Source organism: Conger conger, chromosome 9, assembly GCF_963514075.1.
Source record: "Conger conger chromosome 9, fConCon1.1, whole genome shotgun sequence".
Classification (NCBI taxonomy): Eukaryota; Metazoa; Chordata; class Actinopteri; order Anguilliformes; family Congridae; genus Conger; species Conger conger.
In genome coordinates, this window is record NC_083768.1 from 727,593 (window position 1) to 748,336 (window position 20,744).

Genomic DNA, 20,744 nt, shown 5'->3' on the forward strand with positions numbered 1-20,744 from the left:
GATGGGCAAATCCAGTCCTGGGGGACCGCAGTGTCTGCTGGTTTAACTCCAGTGCTGGAGGGCCTCAGTGTCTGCAGGTTTAACTCCAGTCCTGGAGGGCCACAGTGTGTCTGCAGGTTTAACTCCAGTCCTGGAGGGCCGCAGTGTCTGCAGGTTTAACTCCAGTCCTGGAGGGCCTCAGTGTCTGCAGGTTTAACTCCAGTCCTGGAGGGCCACAGTGTCTGCAGGCTTAACTCCAGTCCTGGAGGGCCGCAGTGTCTGCAGGTTTAACTCCAGTCCTGGAGGGCCACAGTGTCTGCAGGTTTAACTCCAGTCCTGGAGGGCCGCAGTGTCTGCAGGTTTAACTCCAGTCCTGGAGGGCCGCAGTGTCTGCAGGTTTAACTCCAGTCCTGGAGGGCCGCAGTGTCTGCAGGTTTAACTCCAGTCCTGGAGGGCCGCAGTGTCTGCAGGTTTAACTCCAGTCCTGGAGGGCCGCAGTGTCTGCAGGTTTAACTCCAGTCCTGGAGGGCCGCAGTGTATGCAGGTTTAACTCCAGTCCTGGAGGGCCGCAGTGTCTGCAGGTTTAACTCCAGTCCTGGAGGGCCGCAGTGTCTGCAGGTTTTTAACTCCAATCCTGGAGGGCCGCAGTGTATGCAGGTTTGATTCCAGTCCTGGTGGGTCAGTGTGTCTGCAGGTTTTTCGCATTATTTCATTTCAATTTGCAATGTTTATTCAAACAATGATGATATACATTTGACAGGTTTATTAATCTTTGGAGTGAGATAAATAAATTGGGAATAAATATAATTTATTTTATGTACATCCTTGCTCGTCTACATCCGGCCATATCGGATTTCATGTGACCTCTAAATCAATAAATTATGGAATTCAGCACCATGGAAACCCCAAAAAGACACCAAGAACATCATTCTAACGTGTTTACATCATGAAATACAAGACTTCACATGACCTTGACCTCTAAATGAGTAAATGACTCTACTGTAATCTGTAGTATTCAGCATGACTCTACTGTAATCTGTAGTATTCACCATGACTACTGTAATCTGTAGTATTCATTTCAGGGAAATGATGGCATGGCTCTACTATAATTTGTACTATTCATCTTAGGGAGCTTACTAATCAACATCATTATAAACATCTGTTATTTTTCAAAAACATACACTCAGTGAGCACTTTATTCTGTATTTATTTTAGACTTCTACTGCTGTAGCCTATCCACTTTAGAGTTATGTGTTGTGTGTTCAGAGATGCTCTTCTGCACACCACTGCTGTAATGTGTGGTTATTCACGTTACTGTCACCTTCGCGTTTCCCCCATTCTGATGATTGATGTGAACACTAACAGAAGCTCCTGACCCGTATCTACACGATTGTATGCATTGCACTGCTGCCACACAATTGGCTGATTAGATAATCGCATGAAAAAGTATGTGTAATAATGTCAAAATGTTCCAAATGAAGTGCTTGTTCAGTGTATAACACGGGTTTCCTTGAACATGCCACTTCCTGTTTCTGTCTGTTTTGCTATTTCTATCTGTTGAACTGGGGGCACCAGATCCAAAGGTATATGCGAGATGCCTCAGGAAATTCGGGAGTTGAAGGTGCTGATGCATCTTTCATCCCATGTTTAACCAAGCAAATGGGGAGCGTGTTGTCCAAATCTTCCATTTGGTTAAGGTAGCCTAATCCGCCTCGGTCGACTTGGAATAAACCTACCGGGGATGTGGAAGTGCGTTTTGTCAGTGTCTGAAGGAGTGCTATGCAACATTAGTAAACTCTAACGTTGTTCTGCCAAACTCCCTAGCTAGTTAGCTTGCAAGGTATCGTAAGTGAGCAAACAAGATTGTATTCCTTTTTTAAAAATGTGTACCATTATGCAAGCACTGTCCAACATTAGTGCGATCACGTTGCGTAGGTCTACTTATTATTTGGAGAAGTGCTGCTCCGCTTTCTCCGGTCCACAAATTAACTACTAATAGGAAACTAGCATTAGCTTGGCAAACGTATAATGGAGGGCAGCGTTCACTTGCATAAACAAAGTGCACAAAACACATTAATATGCTGCTTCAAATGACGTACTTACAACCGATACTTTCCAAGACACGATTGTACAAAGTGGAAAGGTAGAACTGTGCAGCTAAAACGTAACCACATGTATGGGGGCTCACATGAGAAATTAAACTTAAAAACAAAACAAAGGAAGCAATGACCCCTGTGACCACTAGAGGGCCGTCAACCATAAATAAAAGACCCAGTTCTAATAGTATGTATGGGCTGTAATAAACCATCCCGAAAAGGGCTCTTTCGGAAGACCAGAAAACACACAATACACTCCAGATAATGATCCAATATATATCTTTATTTATTATTTAAAATGTAAGTAACATAAAACAGACTAGGGTAGGAAAGGTAGCACACACACTAAACATAGTTTAATATAATAAGGATTTAAAGACTTAGCTCGCCGAACTGGCGAGACCCTCCCCCGGGGTCTGGGCTGTGGCTCCGTCCGACTCCCCGGGACAACAATAGCTTGGGTCGGCGGGGCCAATAGCGCACGGCAGCAGGCCGAACGCTGGAACGATGGGCTGGAGAGCAGGCGGATGCACACACTCCTAAATCTCCCCGGCCCTGTCTTACTAAAGGAGGCGACCAGCCTCCCCTCCTTGCGCTGGTACAGCTCCCCTGACTCAGCTATCTTCACCGCCGGCAGAACTATAATTTGCGAACGGCTCCTCCCCCCCAGAGTGTGCCGATCCGCAATAGCAAACAGGTCTCAGCTCCCCAGCAACACCCGAATGAACCCTAGGCTCTGTCTCTTAACCCCCAGAGTCCCATGCAGAGTTTCACCGTCCCACAGCTGTAGACAATTAGTCCATTATTGCTCTCCACCCCCCACCAATGTTTCCTCCCACACCAGGTTTATCACAGTATGGTCCTTATACCACCTGTGAAGCAACCTGCTTATCTGCCATTCTGATTGTAATTCTCTGTAATGCTCTGGTTCGTCAGCGGTGGAATTACTTGCCTACCACTGTCAGGACAGCAGAATCCCTCCCCCTATTTCGACGCAGACTAAAAACACACCTTTTCAAACTGTACCTTAGTCCTCCCTCCTGATTTCCCCCGCCCACTTTCTGATATCCCTATCCCTCTTGCCTAACCCCCCCCCCCCCCCCCCCCCCCCCCAAAAAAAATAAAGAATTGCACTTTTGATGACTATATGTTTAGAACAACATCATGGATGTGATGCTTTAACTTGTGGAAGAACCTATGTACTTGTAAATCGCTTTGGATTAAAAGCGTCTGTTAAATGACAAAAATGTAAAATGTAAAAAATATAAAATGTATATAGCGTCTTTATCCAAAACGCTGTATAATTGTTGGTTCTCATTCACACACACACACACACACACACACCAACAACGAATCACCGCATACTGATAATTGAAATAGAACTGTAAACAAGCATAAGTCAAAGCACATATATCTTTATTTTATCACTGCTATTGAACTTATTGCTCGCCTTATATTTGCTGAAACTGCTTTATTGCTGCTTCTGTTTGTTATCTCCAGGCCACGGCCCTAGTTCTTATCTTTGTGGTCAGTTCCTGCTCTTTGAACTGAACTTGCCTCTTGGGTTTTCAGTGCACTTGTCCCTGGTTACCCGCGTTACCACAAAAGGGTATTTAAAAATCCGATAGTCTTTTACCCGATCTACAGTAGCCACTATTTTCCCATACGCGACGACCGCTGCTATGGCACTACTTTAAATAGAGCACGCTTTGGCGCCTCTCCACAGTTATCATCGACCATTATCAACGGTATACGCTTTTACTGTGGTTTCTTTCCTTTGGGTTAAAAAAGATGGAAATAAAGGTTTGACTATGGAATGACTCCAAAGGATATCAATGTAATGTAATGTAATATCAGTTTCTCAAGCACGGGGAGCCTAAGATCGGAAGTAAGTGGGCTATATCAATTAATATCACAGACGCTGATGCAGTGACTATTCGTATCCTGTATGGGCATGTGCATATTGTTCTGTTATAATAAATGTGTCTAGTTATTTCGAACAATGTAACGGCAATTCCTATTAGCTTGATTAGCATTATCCTGAAGTAAAAACTGAAAAAAAGAAAAGAAAAAACAGAAATTCAAGAACATAAATGTTTGTGATTAAAAAATGAATGAAATAATAATAAAAAGAAAAGGAAGATGTTGTTGGACGTCTATGTTTTAGGATTAGACTCGAATATAGTTCACCAGAATATAGACCAAACTCTGTGGCTGATTGTTCTTCCCTTCAAATTAATGTAATGAATGTTTAGAAATAATTTTGCAGATGGTACGTAGCTAAACATAAAGGCAAACTTACTGAATGTGTGTTGAATGCCACACAAGGGCAATTTTGCCCAACAAAGAATGTAATCTCAAGTGTGAACATGCAGAAACATTGATAATGCGCTATACAACACTGAGAATATTGTGCCATCCGGGTTGGCGAACGAACTTTTTACTGTAAATTGGCTGAGCGCTGTAGCACATAATTGTATATGTGAGTGTCTCGTTAATTTTGGAAACTATGTTACCGTAAACTAAAACGTGTTCATGTGTTGAACAATTACGCTTCCTGAGCAATAAAGTCTGAATTCTGAATTCGGAAGAGAGACTAGACAGTTTTAGTTTGTGGGGCCTTGCAAACATATTGCAAGATTCTGAGAAAATAATATCTGTAAATAAAAACACTTTTTTATTGAACTCAACAAAGATATATATAATATCACAGGATCTAAGTATATTACAGGTTGATTGATGTAATATAATGGATGGCTAGAAAATTGCCATTACACGCAGTCTCAATGGCTTTAGAACTGGGGCTAGGCTTTACACCACATTATGTAAAGCAAGTGTGATTTAATAAGGCCTGAAATACTACAAAATGTGGTTTCTGATTAGCATATTCGCTGGAATGGATATGAGATTTTGCTCAAATTAAGAGAAGGTTGATAACAAACATTTTACGGTTTATGTTTACCTTCTCATTTTTTGAAAACACAGTAGCACAAATTTAAAAAAACAATCGATTGTACCATCTGTAAGTTTCTTTGTATCATTCCAGAAAACATGGCAATATATACCTTCCCAAAATACAGATATTGTTTCATCAGCATCATTACAAAATGAATCAACTTCACATTCTGCAAGATGAATAACATCGGCGCAGCAGCACCTTAAAAAAAAGACGTCAGCGTGAAAGTGACGTCATGGCGTGCATGCGTGATGACAAGCAATTTAGCTGGCTAGTTCATAGAAAGTTTTAAGAGGTTTTAAAAAAATTTTTTATAGTTGCATACCGTAGTTGCATATCCGCAAGAATAATGGGGTTGTTTTCATTCTGGCAACTCGTTCTTGTGTGTGAGTGGCGTTTGAAAACTTCACCAAGAGCTGTTAACAAATCTGTGTTTTAGTCTCTGTGGGCATAATATTATGAAGGACAGCAGTTGTGATGACCTAGCAAGGGGTATTCTTTTTGAGTGTGTGTCGGAGAGATAGATAGAGTCCAATAGATAGAGAGAGAGCAAGAGAGAGTGACAGAGAAAGTATGATATTCATATTCTGCAAGAAAATTCGAGTTAACATTTGGGAGTACAAGTACAACTGCAAGAAAATAATTGTTCTCAAGGATGGAGATGAGGGGTGGGGTTTCTAGACTGAAAGATTAATCCACATTCACAGACCCTAACCCCACAACTTGTTAATGCTTCATGCCGTACTGTCAACAGCCAGTATTCTCTACAGTGACATATTTGACATATTTAACACCACAAATGTAACAATTTATTTAAAATGGTGACCATTGGTTTTGTTGTGTTTACGCAGTCCCCTCCAAAATGATTGGAACAGCAAGGCCAATTATACACTGAAGACAATTGGGTTTGAGGTCAGAAGCTGTACATGAGATTCGTATCCGAATTTCAGTTTTTATTTCCAAGTATTTTTACAGTGGGGTGCAAAAATTTGGGCACTCCTGGTTTAAATGTCTGTTACAATCCCTCATTTGCCTATCTGACAAAGCTATGCCACTGCAAAGCTAAGCAACCTGCATCTCTGCCATTTTGATTGTCATTAAAATATACCTTTATTTTATGCATTTTGAAACAAGATGTACTGAATTATTTCCCCATCCATTAATAGTTGGCAAGTTTGTGGTCGCAAGACGGAGGGAAAAAGTTTTAGGGAAACGCTAATTTGAGTTTTTCAGGCCCAGCAAAGTTTCTCTGACAGAGAAAGCTTCGACCAAAACGAAACATAAAAAGCCATTGTGGCAAAACCAAGGCGCTCGTGGTCCTCATCATGGTGGACCAGTTTTTGAAGTTTGTTCACTTCGTTTGCTCTCCCCAAACTACCCTCCTGGAAAGAGACAGCGGAGCTCCTGTTCCTCCACGCCTTCCGTCTGCACGGCCTGCCCCTGGAGGTGACCAGGGGCCGTGGCCCTCAGTTCTCCAGTCGCTTTTAGAGGTCATGCTGTCCGCTCTGGGGGCCAAGACCCAGCTGCTGTCTAGCTTTCACCCCCAGACCGCCGGCCAGACTGAGCGGACGAGCCAGGAGCCGGCAAAGACACTGCGCTGCCTGGTGGAGAAGTCCCTGCCCTCCTGGGAGGCCTCGCTCGCCTGGGTGGAGGATGCACATCATTGCTCCTCGGGGCCGCCATGTCCTGACTCCATCTCCCATCACACCCCCCACCTTCTCAATGCCTGACTCCATCTCCCATCACACCCCCCACCTTCTCAATGCCTGACTCCATCTCCCATCACACCCCCCACCTTCTCAATGCCTGACTCCATCTCCCATCACACCCCCCACCTTCTCAATGCCTGACTCCATCTCCCATCACACCCCCCACCTTCTCAATGCCTGACTCCATCTCCCATCACACCCCCCACCTTCTCAATGCCTGACTCCGTCTCCCATCACACCCCCCACCTTCTCAATGCCTGACTCCGTCTCCCATCACACCCCCCACCTTCTCAATGCCTGACTCCGTCTCCCATCACACCCCCCACCTTCTCAATGCCTGACTCCGTCTCCCATCACACCCCCCACCTTCTCAATGCCTGACTCCATCTCCCATCACACCCCCCACCTTCTCAATGCCTGACTCCATCTCCCATCACACCCCCCACCTTCTCAATGCCTGACTCCATCTCCCATCACACCCCCCACCTTCTCAATGCCTGACTCCATCTCCCATCACACCCCCCACCTTCTCAATGCCTGACTCCGTCTCCCATCACACCCCCCACCTTCTCAATGCCTGACTCCGTCTCCCATCACACCCCCCACCTTCCAGGCATAGGGCCTGACTCCATCCAGTGTTCCATGTCTCCAGACTTGAGCTATATCTCACATCCCAGATTTTGTTTCTGTTTATCTGCCTGTTTGGACTGCCTTACTGTTATCGACCTTCTGCCTGTGACCACAACTACGTTTTGGTTTTCTTTAATTTTATGTGTGAGGTACCGTTCAGAGGACCCAGACACAGACCAGGGAGTATGCAAAAATGTTGTTCTTTAATCAGTCCAGGATCAAGCCAGGTAAACAGAGTTCAAACAATCCCAGAATCAAGCCAGGTAAACAGAGTTCAAACAATGCCAGAATCGAGATTCAAAATAATGGTCAAAAAACAAAGCAGGGGCCTATAATCTGAGAGTCACAGGCTGGAGTACAAAAAGGGCCAAAACGAATAATCAAATAATCAAACAAGCAAAAAAAAAAACAGAAGGATAAGGCAAACTCGTGTCGTTCTTGAATCTCAAATATACAGGCTTACTATGAATTGGCAACCCGATATTGATCAACGTTCAGACAAAGAACAATGCAGAGACAGGTGTTTAAATACCAAGACCAGACCAAACTAGGCGGGGCACGGGAGTGAGGTGGGCTAAACAAATGGACAACATGCGGAGAACATAATAGGGTACTGATATAATAACAAAGAGGAAACGAACCCACATGAAAGACATTCGGCTCCGGATTAGGACGTGGACATTACATAGTGATAGAACAGAGAGGCGGAGTTACAGAGCAGACTAGAAATGGGAGATAATTGTTTGTAAGTTATAGTAAGTGTATAAATCTAAATACCCAAAATAAGTGACTGTTAGTTTATTAGTTAGACAGACAGTAAGTGTGTTAATATAGTATATTAGTACTCAAGGGCATAGGTTTCATTTCAACATTGGGTGTTCTCCCCCAGGAAATTTTGAGCATCTCTCACTTAATTTCCTGCATTCTGGTGAATTTTTATGAACCAATTTACTCCTCTTCTTCTCATGACACTATCATGCTTCCGCAACGGTAGACATATCGCATATGAGGTGTATGAAATAATTGTAAAATAGGCAAAAAGATATCTAAGCGTTTAGACCCTCTGTGCTGTTATTTATACCTGTACTGGGGAGGAGGTTATCATTCATTATGTTTTGGGGGGACAAATTCACCTCTTCTAAATATTGAAAGTCCTGACGCAATTCTATACCGTTTATAAACGGCTTATCCATTTCGGCCGATCATTTGCGTTTGCCGGCCGGCGTAAGCTGCATCGCTGTGTTCACCTGTCATACGCCATCGTCCGCAGGTGTGCTCGTTAACTTCTCATAGTTTAATGTGCGCGACTCGCCCCCATTCAGTGCTAGACTGCGTCCCACAATCTTTCACTCCACCATCCTTTACTCCACTCCCCCAGGGCCACTCCTCCACTTCTGCGAAATAATGTGGCGCAAAGGAGTGCTGTATGCCTATACACTTTCCGTCTATTGGGACGCACCTGTAGTGTAGGTGCATAAATGCTTTTGTTTTTTCAGTCCTCATCGTCGATGGAAATGTAACTTCACCTTTCCCGCAGCGGACATCAAGGTAAGTTATTCACATGAATGGTGGCGCTGGTTTGATTAACTTTGTTGTAGTATTTCTTTTTTAGTTTTACTTCTGACACTATTTTATATAAGGAGAACGAGGAGGAGGCCGATATAACAGGATTAGTCGTTTAATAGCGTCTCTCCAAACCCCTCCTTGTACATCGGGTTATTCTTCAAGGGTTCCGATTGTATCTGTAAACACACTAAGACTCGGAACTGTACTGGGCTCTCAGGTCCTCTTAGCACTCATACTTGTGTTTGATTTGCTCTTCGTTGTACGTCGCTCTGGATAAGAGCGTCTGCTAAATGCCTTGTAATGTAATGTAATGTAATGTAATCTGATGGGTTATATCTCTCAAGGCTCGGAATGTATTTCTTTGCCTCTGATTTGCTACAATTTTAGATTTGAAATCACACAATTAACATGTGATTAAAGTGCAAATTTTCAGATTTTATTAAAGGGTATTTTGTATACACTTTGGGTTCCCATGTAGAAATTATAGCGGTGTTTATACGTAGCCCTTCCATCTCAGGGCACCGTAACGTTTGGGACAAAGTGGAGTGAAGTATGCATTTTCAGAATAATGGGACGCACCCATTGGCTGTATCTGAAATGGCTCACTATTCACTTATTACTAATCCCTACTTTGTGAATATCAATTTAATACGCTACACAGGTTTATCTAAAAAAAATTAGAATACCGTGGAAAAGTTACTTTTTTCTGTTATTTAATTGAAACTTTCACATATTCTAGATTCATTACACATAAAGTGAAATATTTCAATTATTTATTATTTTGAATCTCGATGATTATCTATGTGGTTCAGGTCAATCAAGCACAGTAATACCATGGTCAGCAAACCAGTTACTAGTAGATTTGGCACTGTGGGCAGATGCCAAGTCCTGCTGGAAAAGGAAATCAGCATCTCCATAAAGCTTGTCAGCAGACGGAAGCATGAAGTGCTCTAAAATCTCCTGGTAATCTGCTGTGTTGACTCTGGACTTGATAAAACACAGTGGACCAACACCAGCAGATGACATGGCACCCCAAATCATCACTGACTGTGGAAACTTGGACACACTGGACTTCAAGCAACTTCCAGTCAACTTTCCATGAATATGCGTTGATACAACACTCTGCGAACAGCCAGCCCTTTCAGCAACGACCTTCTATGGCTTACCCTCCTTGTGGAGGGTGTCAATGAGTGTCTACTGGGCAACTGTCACGTCAGCAGTTTTCCCCATGATTGCCCGACCATGTATTGAGAGCATAAATGAACATACTTTTCAGAAGATCGACATTTCTGTATTATAAATCTTTTTTTTGACTGGTCTCATGTAATATTGTAATATTTTCAGATACTGGAGCTGTAAGACGTAATCGTCAAGATTAAAACAAAAAAAGGCTTGAAATATTTCACTTTATGTGTAATGAATCTAGAATATAAGAAAGTTTAACTTTTTGAAACAAATGACAGAAAAAAAGAAACTTTTCCACCATATACAAATTTTTTGAGATGCACCTTGTATAGTTAACTAAATAAAGAGTGAATTTGGACAGCAGACGTCGTATTTTGCAATATATCCGCGTAATCGCGTATAAGGCTATGCACTGCAGGATCTTGCCGCAAATCCATTAACAAACATAGGTCTATACAGCCTGTTCTTAAAAACCCTCATTTCCATCTTACAATGCCCAGTGAAGATGCAGCTCCCTTAACCCAGATATGGCGTTCAATTTGTCATTTTTCTTCTTTTAAAAAAAATAAATAAAATTTTTAAGCATGGCCGTGGCTTATTTTATGTGTCTAATATGTAAAAGAACATATTTTTATGGAGTAAATATCTACAACACACCCTACACCTTTCTATACAAAAAACACTGGTTTAGAAGAATGCTATTACCGCTTTTAGTCGATAGACTGAATGTAGCCTACTCGTTCATCACAAATTACGTTTATTTCTTGGTTTACTATTCACTACATTAGGGTGAATTCAGATTCAGAATTTGGGACGCATTAAGTATTTTGAGTTTTTCGCCTTGACTAGCTAATCATTGTCATTCAGCATTTTCACCTCAAATACCGTGTATATAAATTGATGGTGGTCACATGACATTTATTCTGTGACTCACTCATTGAAGTGGGCGTGGCGATGGTCACCCAGGAAGTAGCCAGGAGACAGGGTACCGGGACACAGTGTAGCATTTGGGCCTTATTTGTTAAGATGATTCAAATGTCATGCATGATACTGATTATCAAGTATAAGATATTACTGCAACAAAATAAAGTAAAACATTTTGAATATAATTTTTTCCTTCTTTAAATCTTTTTATTTTCAGGCTGTCCCAAATTATCTTCACGTGTATGGTAATTAAGTTCATGAATGAAAAATAATATAACATGGCTGAAATTTGAGTGTGTGTAAATAAATGTCACTCTAACATCATTAATATCATTAAAAACTTACAAACTAAATTATCCAACTGTATATATAATTTTTATACATGGTTTGTGATATGGTTTGTGGCTACGCCACCTAGCAATACGCCTTCTTTGGCATGTCATGTTTTATTTACATTATTTTAATATCTTTTCAATCAGGGTCGATTTGCCAGAAGCACCATTACTGGTGGGTGTAATTCACTATTTTCTCTGATTAGCTGATGTTTTCAATAAAAGCGCAACAACAAGCAAAACGCACCAACACTCAGTACACCAGTGGTTTCTTTCTTTTTCAGGTCATTCCAAGTTGTTGTACAAGCTATCCTCAATGCTTGTGCAATGGATTTCCCCTCTTTTCTAAGCTTCAAAATAGCTTGCCTTTCTCCCAAAGACAGCTCTCTGGTCTTGATGTTGGTTTATCATTTCTAACACAAATGGGTGGTCTGATATAAAAGGTGATGTTCTTAGTTGTTTAACAAATCTAGACAAAAATACCAGGAAATAAAGGCTGAAATTCAGATCTGTCATCTCATCTACATCTTTTGACCTCAAACTCAATTGTCTTCAGTGTATAGCAAAAACAAAGAAATTGCTATTCAAATATTTTTGGAGGGGACTGTAGAACTCTCATAAAATGAGGAACCTCTAACCTGCCTGGTGTGGGAGATTGAACCTAAAGAGTGCAATCACGTGCAATATCTCCCTATAATCATGTGCAATATCTTTTTTTTTTTTTTAGATTTTTCCCTTTTTCTCCCAATTTGGTAGCCAATTGTACCTCGTCTGATTCAATTGGAGGTAGTCGTATTAGATGTACCGCCCGTACCCCATCCCTGGGCGGCCCGAATGAGAGCGACACGCCTTCTTCAAGCCGTCTCGTCTCGTGCCCGTTGCCGTGATTCCGAGGCGCCCGAGGTGCTTATTGTGCGGCGATCTAATAACCCTGCCAAGTCCCTCCCTCTGGAGCAGCGAGCCAATTATTGCTGCCCCACGTGAGCCGGCCAAACTTGGCTTTTGGCAGGACCGAGAATCGAACCCCGGTGTGCAACTGCAGCAAACTGCAACCGCAAGTCTGCTGCGTCTTAGCCTGTTACGCCACCGCGGCTCATCATGTGCAGTATCTACCTATAATCACGTGTAATATCAACTTATAATCAATATCTACCTATAATCACGTGTAATATCAACTTATAATCAATATCTACCTATAATCACATGTAATATCTACCTATAATCACGTGTAATATGTAACTATAATCATGTGTAATATCTACCTATAATCACGTGTAATATCTAACTATAACCATGTGCAATGTCTACTTATAATCACGTGTAATATCTAACTATAATCATGTGCAATATCTACCTATAATCACGTGTAATATCTAACTATAACCATGTGCAATGTCTACTTATAATCATGTACAATATCTACCTCTAATCACTGCAATATCAACTTATAATCATGTGCAATATGTAACTATAATCATGTGCAATATCTACCTATTATTTTATCTCCTTGTAGGTAGTTTATCAGAAGTAGTTAGGGGATTGTATGGACCCAAGGCATCTTTTATGACAAAGTAATATTTGGGGTACACCAAATAATATAAGATACAAAGTATCTACATTTGGTTTTGTAATATACATAAACTGTACGCGATATGATCACAGTATTATACAGTACACTAATTTTTTAATTTGTGTGTGCCTGGTTGCACCAGACTACATGTATTGATATAGATTTATGCAGAACAAATTAATATTGATTGTACATTAACCAAACTTATCGATAATTACTACTGTTATACTCACCTTCAATGCACTATGTCCCCTCAAAATAAACCTTGCTGTCTATGTGTCTATTGTGCTAAGCCTCTCATTTACATGCAGAACAGTGAATACTTACAATAGCTTACATGTACATGTTCATTTGACAGATTTTTAAGCAGAAACATTAGATTTTCCTTAAGTGTAGCAGTCTCAGGTTGGATTTTAGTTTTTTGAATAATCTGGTAATATTTAAGTTGTTTATGTGTTCCAATGGATTCTACGGAGAGCAATCCCCTCTGTTGGGAAATGCTCCAGGCCCATTACTGATATGTACCATAGATATGTTGAGTGTAATCAGTCCTCCTTTGTTTTCTTTCTAGGTGGGTGATTTCCAGCAGAGAGCAGCTTCACCATCTCTTTACCACCTCATTCAGTCAAAAAGAAGAAAGCAGGACCCCTCCCTCTAACAGGAAGCACAAGCTTGCACTTCAAACCGTCACATTTTCCCTCCTATTCAGACGTCAGTTACTTACTAATCTACGACTGTCAGTACCTCTCGTACTTGCAGTTTACCATGCAGAAAACCCCCGAAGTGTAAACTGCATGCATCTAGCTTTTGAGTGCATCTGAGAACTGTTCTGAAAGGATAACATTCCCTGCCTGAATAGGTCATGCACTTTGTTTCTGATACAATCCTTTCAAACCCTCGTCTGAAGTCAAACCCTCCATTGAGGAAGCTCTCCCTCCTTTTTGCAACTTTCCAGTCTGTAAACACATATCATTTACAAAATGGTGGACCTCAAGAATCCGAGAAGAAAGCTTTTGATTGTGCTGTTCTGCTTCTGTGCTACTACCATAGTTTTATTTAGCTCCAGCAATACGTCATCATACTTATCACAACTTGTCTCTCGGCGGTCCGACAAACCCGTTTCCAGGGCACTGTGTGCCTGCCGCCAGTGCATCTCTGTTGAGGATGAAGACCCCTGGTTCAGGAAGCGCTTTAACACGTCCATATCGCCACTCTTGTCACAGAAGAACGCCATGCTGTCTGACGACACCTTTAAATGGTGGCAGGTAAGCACGCACACAAAAAAGTACCTATGATGCTGGAAATCATCCAAAAGCTGACCTGCTGGCTCATTCTGCACGCTAAAGCCATAGCACTGCCTGGCTCATTCTGCACGCTAAAGCCATAGCACTGCCTGGCTCATTCTGCATGCTAAGGCCATAGCGCTGCCTGGCTCATTCTGCATGCTAAAGCCATAGCGCTGCCTGCCTCATTCTGCACGCTAAAGCCATAGCACTGCCTGGCTCATTCTGCACGCTAAAGCCATAGCACTGCCTGGCTCATTCTGCATGCTAAAGCCATAGCGCTGCCTGGCTCTTTCTGCATGCTAAAGCCATAGCGCTGCCTGGCTCATTCTGCTGCATTGCTCTTTTTGGCATGCTGTTGTTTCACTGCTGCTGTTGCTTGTATTACATGCTTGTTACTGCATTTGCATTGCAATCGTGTCTTCAGAAGTTTGTTGCTCTCCCACCACCACCCCAGCATCCAACTGTGAGCTTCTAAAGACCCCCATGGGTGGGGGGGGGTAGTCACTCCCTGTTTTGGCTGGCTTACAACAGGGAGTCATTTATTATGAGTCTTCTGACTGAACTGTGTATGTGTGTGTGTGTGGGTGTGTGTGTTTTGGTTTTGGTCTGTTGACAAATGTAATTGGAGAAAAACCATGTAAATACAGCATAACCTGCCATCTGCCTAAGAAAGGCTTTATTCTGCTCCCATAGCTACCGTTGCTCTTGTTGATTGACTCTTGAGCAGCTGAGAGTCACTCTTGTGTGTCTTTATTGTGTCCCCAGAGGCTACAGACTAAGCAAAATGCCAACTACAGTGCTGTGGTGCAGAAACTATTCCAGGTCGTCCCTGGGGAGGGACATTATAACGACTCAGGGCCCAATCGCTGCAGGACTTGCGCTGTAGTAGGGAATTCTGGGAACCTCAAGGGATCTGATTACGGATCCCTCATTGACTCCAATGACTTCATCATAAGGTGACAGACTCAGCCTGAGCTGACCTAAAAACAGGTCAGGCTGAGGTATTGTGGGAAGTGGAGTCCCACAAGGATCGGTGCTGGGACCACTGTTCTTCCTCATTCATATAAATGACCTTGACAGGGACATTTAAAGTACGTCAGTTAAATTTGCAGATGATACAAAACTAGAAGGTTTAGCTAACAGTTTGAAATCTTTTTTAGTCCAGGAAGATTTAAACAGAATCCAAAAGTGGATATGTAGTGGAGGCAGAAATACTGGGGGTTTTCAAGACCAGGCTTGATACGGCGCTAGATACCATTTAGCTGTTAGGCAAACTAAGCAGTAGGTACACTTTAGTGGTAGGATAAGGTCAGCATTGCTGGTCTGAATGGCCTGTTCTCAAGTTTGAGATCAGTGCCCTAATGGATTGAAACCTCCTATTCCTGGGAAATGTAAACACAACATGCATTTTGCCCTGTGGAGCTACCAGCCACAGTTGGTACTGGGATACTCCAGATTTGAACCACATTTGAACTGTTTTAAACAAATTAAGTGGTTTAATTGATCAGTTGAATGCTAAGTAATAACAAAAGCCAGCACACCCTGCGGCTCTTCAGGAGTGAAGGCCCCAGCATTGTTTTTTGGATAGTTCAAAAAACAGAACAGCACTGTAATCATATTATTGACGCCTTTTCACTTTGCCCTCCGCCTATTTTTGTCCAATATAATTAATTAATATCTGAAACTATTGACTATTAACACTTAAATTTAAAGGTTAGAAAGAAGAGGCCTGTAACATTTTAATTTGGGTCGTAACAAATTTAAGTCAGAGCGTGCACATACAGTGTACACAAAAGATACATGAAATACAAAATTTTCATTACTATTATTAATGTTTTATAGTTTAGCACTGAATACCTCAATTTCTAAGTCAAGGACCAACCCAGACCTACTTTATATTTGTGGACAAACTTGGTTTTAACTTGTGTACAGCATTTTGTAACAATATCGACAGGCATTCAAATTCCACAACTGCACCCAGGTGTCATCAAGTGTCCCCTAATCTCTCCAAATATATGTACATATCTTTTTCTCCAGACACTTGAATGATCAGAAAAGCTTATTTTTCTTTTAAAACTGGTTTTTTTATTGAAAATGTAAAGAAAATATTGTATGTGAGTATGTTTTTTTAAAGCAAGCCCGAAGTGTCCAAAACGCCCTCCAAAAAGGATGACTCACCCTAATGCTTTCAAACGAACCTGCATCACATTTTAAATGGACATCACATTTATTTCAAAATTAGGTTAGCCAGAGCCATGCTAGCCCTGTTCGCCAGTACAATACAGGTTAATCTATAGCAAGTCCAAATCCTTTAATTACTCATGTCTGTATATTCATTGCAGCTATGCAAACTCAGCAATATTCCTAAACTGTCCATAACCTGAATATGACACATTATACCTTGTTGGAAAGGGTAGGAGGCCCTGTACAAGAAGCTTACTATGTTTTACATTAGTTTGGTACTGAAATGACCTTGCAATGCATTTCTGCAACAATAAGAAATAGCGCTGGGTTAATATATAATTTTCTAGAAAATGGCTGAACGGATTATGAAATAAACTTCAAAATTAGTCAGAAAACAGCCATAGCTGTTGGTGGGATATTTGGTTCCATACATGTTTGTATCGAACAATTAGCAAAACAAACTTGTATTTCTACTAAACCGGAAATATGTTGACCAGAAATGTAATAAAAGTTACCTTTTATTGTCTGACTCCATGGGGAGGTGAGGGTTGCAAACCATGAGCATAGTGAGAGGGAGGCTGGAGTTTTATTGCCCTGCTTTGCAAAGAAGAGGCTGATAAACATCTAAACTGCTGTTCTCGCCTTTAATCGTCTTTAACAATCTGGCATTGCAATTTTGTGCTTTTATTATGTCACAGTTTTTTGTTTCTAGAAATAAAATATGATTTACCCTGATTAACTATTAAAAGCTGAGGCAGCTTGTCCTACCATGTGTTCTTCCACCCTGAACTCCTGAATTACAAAGCTTGCATCGATTAAGTCAATAGAAATGTTAATTGAATACCAGTTAGTGTATTTTCTGTGGCAATAGTGTTGAAACATATTTCTCACATCACGTTACAGAAACCATAATGATGTTTCTTGGTTGTATGGTAAACTTGGGCCACAAAAATGCAGCTATCATGATTGCATTGTCTAAAATCAATGTCAAGACTAGTTTACATAGCAGTCAGTTCTCTAAGAGCGATACATATTGTCTCTGCAGAATGAACAAAGCTCCCATTTTGGGCTATGAAAAGGACGTAGGGAACAGAACCACCCATCGTGTCATGTACCCAGAAAGTGCCACAAACCTGCAAAAGGACACAAGTCTGCTGCTGATACCATTCAAGACTTTGGATCTGGAGTGGATCACTAGTGCTCTGACCACAGGCACTGTGAAACGGTAGGTGGCCATGGGCTACATTGGGAATGCATTTGTGTTTGAACATTGATCTAAGAAGCTGAATGCAGCTCTGAGAAACAAGAGCCCTCGTCAGAAGCTGCTGTGGTGCTCACTCACTTTGTTTTTGGGTGAAAAAGAAGCAACAGTTTTCATCATTACGCTTTGCATTTAATGTTAGGGTGAGGGGCAAAATGAGCTAGACAGACAGTTATGCACAAAGAAAGGGAAAAAGGGCTCCTTTATCAGCTCTTGGTTCAGTGCTGCCATGGATGCTCCAAGTGTCCTGCCCTGGGGTACTAGTGGACTCTGTGATCTTGTGGATTGTCATTGGACTAAGTGGCACCCAGCAGGCTATTGACATCTCTCTGTTTTCAACAGCACCCGGATGCCGGTGATGGCCAAGATTAATGCAGACAAGAATAAGGTGAAAGAGTCTTGTGTCGCACTTTGTTCACACAAGATGCTTTTGTGTGTGTGTGTGTGTGTGTGTGTGTGTATGTACAAGTGTGTGAATATACAAATATCACACGTAGTATGTCTCTTGTGCTCATTCTGTGACTTTTATGATTTCATTCAACACAGGTGTTAATATACAACCCCACGTTCTTAAAGTACGTCTATGATGTGTGGCTTGAACGCCATGGGCAATATCCCTCCACCGGCTTCTTAACCTTGATGTTCGCCATCCACGTATGTGATGAGGTAAGCACATATTACACATTTTAACAAACTATATCATTAACAAACTGGCTTTATCCAATTTACCCAAGAAAAAAAGCAAAAGCAAAGTGCAGTGTCAGATGCAGTGTACGTTTGAGCTGGCGTATACTGCCATCTAGTGTTGGTGAAATGCCCTGATACTTTTTTTACTGTATGCATGATGAGCCACTGGTAGAATTTTTGCAACATCAAATTTCATTGACCATTCCTGAATCACTGATAAGTCTTCTTAATGTCTTGTTAGGACCACAGATGTAGTGTTTCCATGGTGCTTCTGATTTAATACTGTCCTTTGGGATTTAATCCCAAACTTAACTGTGACAAATCAGAAGTAATCCTTACTGGACCGAAAAACCATGACCTCGCTAATCCCCAGCCTCGGTCTGGATATAGACGGCCTCGTAGTGAATGCCTCTATAATCTCAGCCTCATAGTGAATGCCTCTATAACGTCAGCCTCATAGGGAATGCCTCTATAACCTCAGCCTCATAGTGAATGCCTCTATAACCTCAGCCTCATAGTGAATGCCTCTATAACCTCAGCCTCATAGTGAATGCCTCTATAACGTCAGCCTCATAGTGAATGCCTCTATAACCTCAGCCTCATAGTGAATGCCTCTATAACCTCAGCCTCGTACTGAATGCCTCCACAGCTGCCTGTAACCTCAGCCTCGTAGTGAATGCCTCTATAACCTCAGCCTCATAGTGAATGCCTCTATAACCTCAGCCTCATAGTGAATGCCTCTATAACGTCAGCCTCATAGGGAATGCCTCTATAACCTCAGCCTCATAGTGAATGCCTCTATAACCTCAGCCTCATAGTGAATGCCTACATAACCTCAGCCTCGTACTGAATGCCTACATTACCTCAGCCTCGTAGTGAATGCCTCTATAACCTCAGCCTCGTACTGAATGCCTACATAACCTCAGCCTCGTAGTGAATGCCTCTATAACCTCAGCCTCATAGTGAATGCCTCTATAACCTCAGCCTCATAGTGAATGCCTCTATAACCTCAGCCTCGTACTGAATGCCTACATAACCTCAGCCTCGTAGTGAATGCCTCTATAACCTCAGCCTCATAGTGAATGCCTCTATAACCTCAGCCTCATAGTGAATGCCTCTATAACCTCAGCCTCATAGTGAATGCCTCCACAGCTGTTTGTAACCTGGGCCTCACAAAATCTACTCAGTTCAACATCAAACTGTCCATCTGCTTCCTCTTGATCTCAGGTGAATGTTTTTGGATTTGGAGCAGCCAAGGACAGAACCTGGCAGCATTACTGGGAGACAAGGAAATTTCTCCAGTCAATGCCAACCGGAGGGCATGCTGGAGACTATGAGTCCATCACCATGAAGCTGCTGGCCTGTAAAAATAAAATGAAGTTGTTTGAAGGGAGATGAGGGTAACCATTGGCTGTGAAATGAACAGGACTGCCGAACGGCCTTAAAGGCTGAAGTTAGAGCATGGTAAATGGTTGGCATTTATATAGCGCCTTTTTCCAAAGCGCTGTACAATTGATGCTTCTCATCCACCCATTCATACACATACACACACCAACGGCGATTGGCTGCCATGCAAGGCACCGACCAGCTCGTCAGGAGCATTTGGGAGTTAAGTGTCTTGCTCAGGGACACTTCGACACAGCCTGGGTGGGGGATCGAACTGGCAACCCTCCGGCTGCCAGCCGACTGCTCTTACTGCCTGAGCCAATGAGACGACTGCTCTTACTGCCTGAGCCAATGAGACAACTGCTCTTACTGCCTGAGCCAATGAGACGACTGCTCTTACTGCCTGAGCCAATGAGACGACTGCTCTTACTGCCTGAGCCAATGAGATGACTGCTCTTACTGCCTGAGCCATGTCGCCCCCTTAGCAGCACTGGCTTCCGCAATATGACATACACAAGTAAAACTAGATATGACATATACACGAGTAAAACTAGATATGACATATACACAAGTTAAACTAGATATGACATACACAAGTTAAACTAGATATGACATATACACAAGTTAAACTAGATATGACATATACATGAGTAAAACTAGATACATTTTTTTGGAATACTTTAACGCTTTACTTTGTTTGACTAAATTGGGGAAAAAGTACATTTTGACTTCAGCTCATCTTTAATATGCTTTGTTTTGAGGGAATAATTGAATCAAGTAAATTAAATCATGAAGTTCTATCAATAACTTGGGACATTTTTAGTTTTAAACGGATATATAACTTTGCCTGTATGACTGGTGTACACATGGTGAATATCTGTGAGGGCTATGTCTCTGTATGTGAAGTGCCTTATCAATGAAATGTAAGGTTTGGGTTTTGGGGATGGGGGTTTTGTGCCTTTTCAACTTTATCTTGCATTTATGAATAAAACA

The 20,744-nt window shown here is 41.9% G+C and overlaps 1 protein-coding gene across 1 annotated transcript; it reads left to right on the forward strand.

The window, feature by feature from the left end:
• The first annotated feature begins 6,356 nt into the window (after positions 1–6,356).
• On the forward strand, positions 6,357–19,763 carry LOC133136600 (CMP-N-acetylneuraminate-beta-galactosamide-alpha-2,3-sialyltransferase 1-like). Its single transcript, XM_061254236.1, has 8 exons — positions 6,357–6,714; positions 8,867–8,918; positions 14,074–14,212; positions 14,999–15,189; positions 17,463–17,642; positions 18,021–18,066; positions 18,225–18,344; positions 19,593–19,763. The coding sequence occupies exons 1-8, from the start codon at positions 6,357–6,359 to the stop codon at positions 19,761–19,763; spliced, it is 1,257 nt and encodes a 418-aa protein (XP_061110220.1).
• The last annotated feature ends 981 nt before the right edge of the window (positions 19,764–20,744 follow it).

What these genes read in the sequence shown, in the direction of transcription:
- LOC133136600 (XM_061254236.1), top strand. Translation starts at nt 6,357, where the DNA reads ATGGTGGACCAGTTTTTGAAGTTTGTTCACTTCGTTTGCTCTCCCCAA. An exon ending in TTCCCGCAGCGGACATCAAG is followed by an intron (nt 8,919 to 14,073) that starts GTAAGTTATTCA and finishes ACCCGTTTCCAG; the next exon opens with GGCACTGTGTGCCTGCCGCC. An exon ending in ACACCTTTAAATGGTGGCAG is followed by an intron (nt 14,213 to 14,998) that starts GTAAGCACGCAC and finishes TTGTGTCCCCAG; the next exon opens with AGGCTACAGACTAAGCAAAA.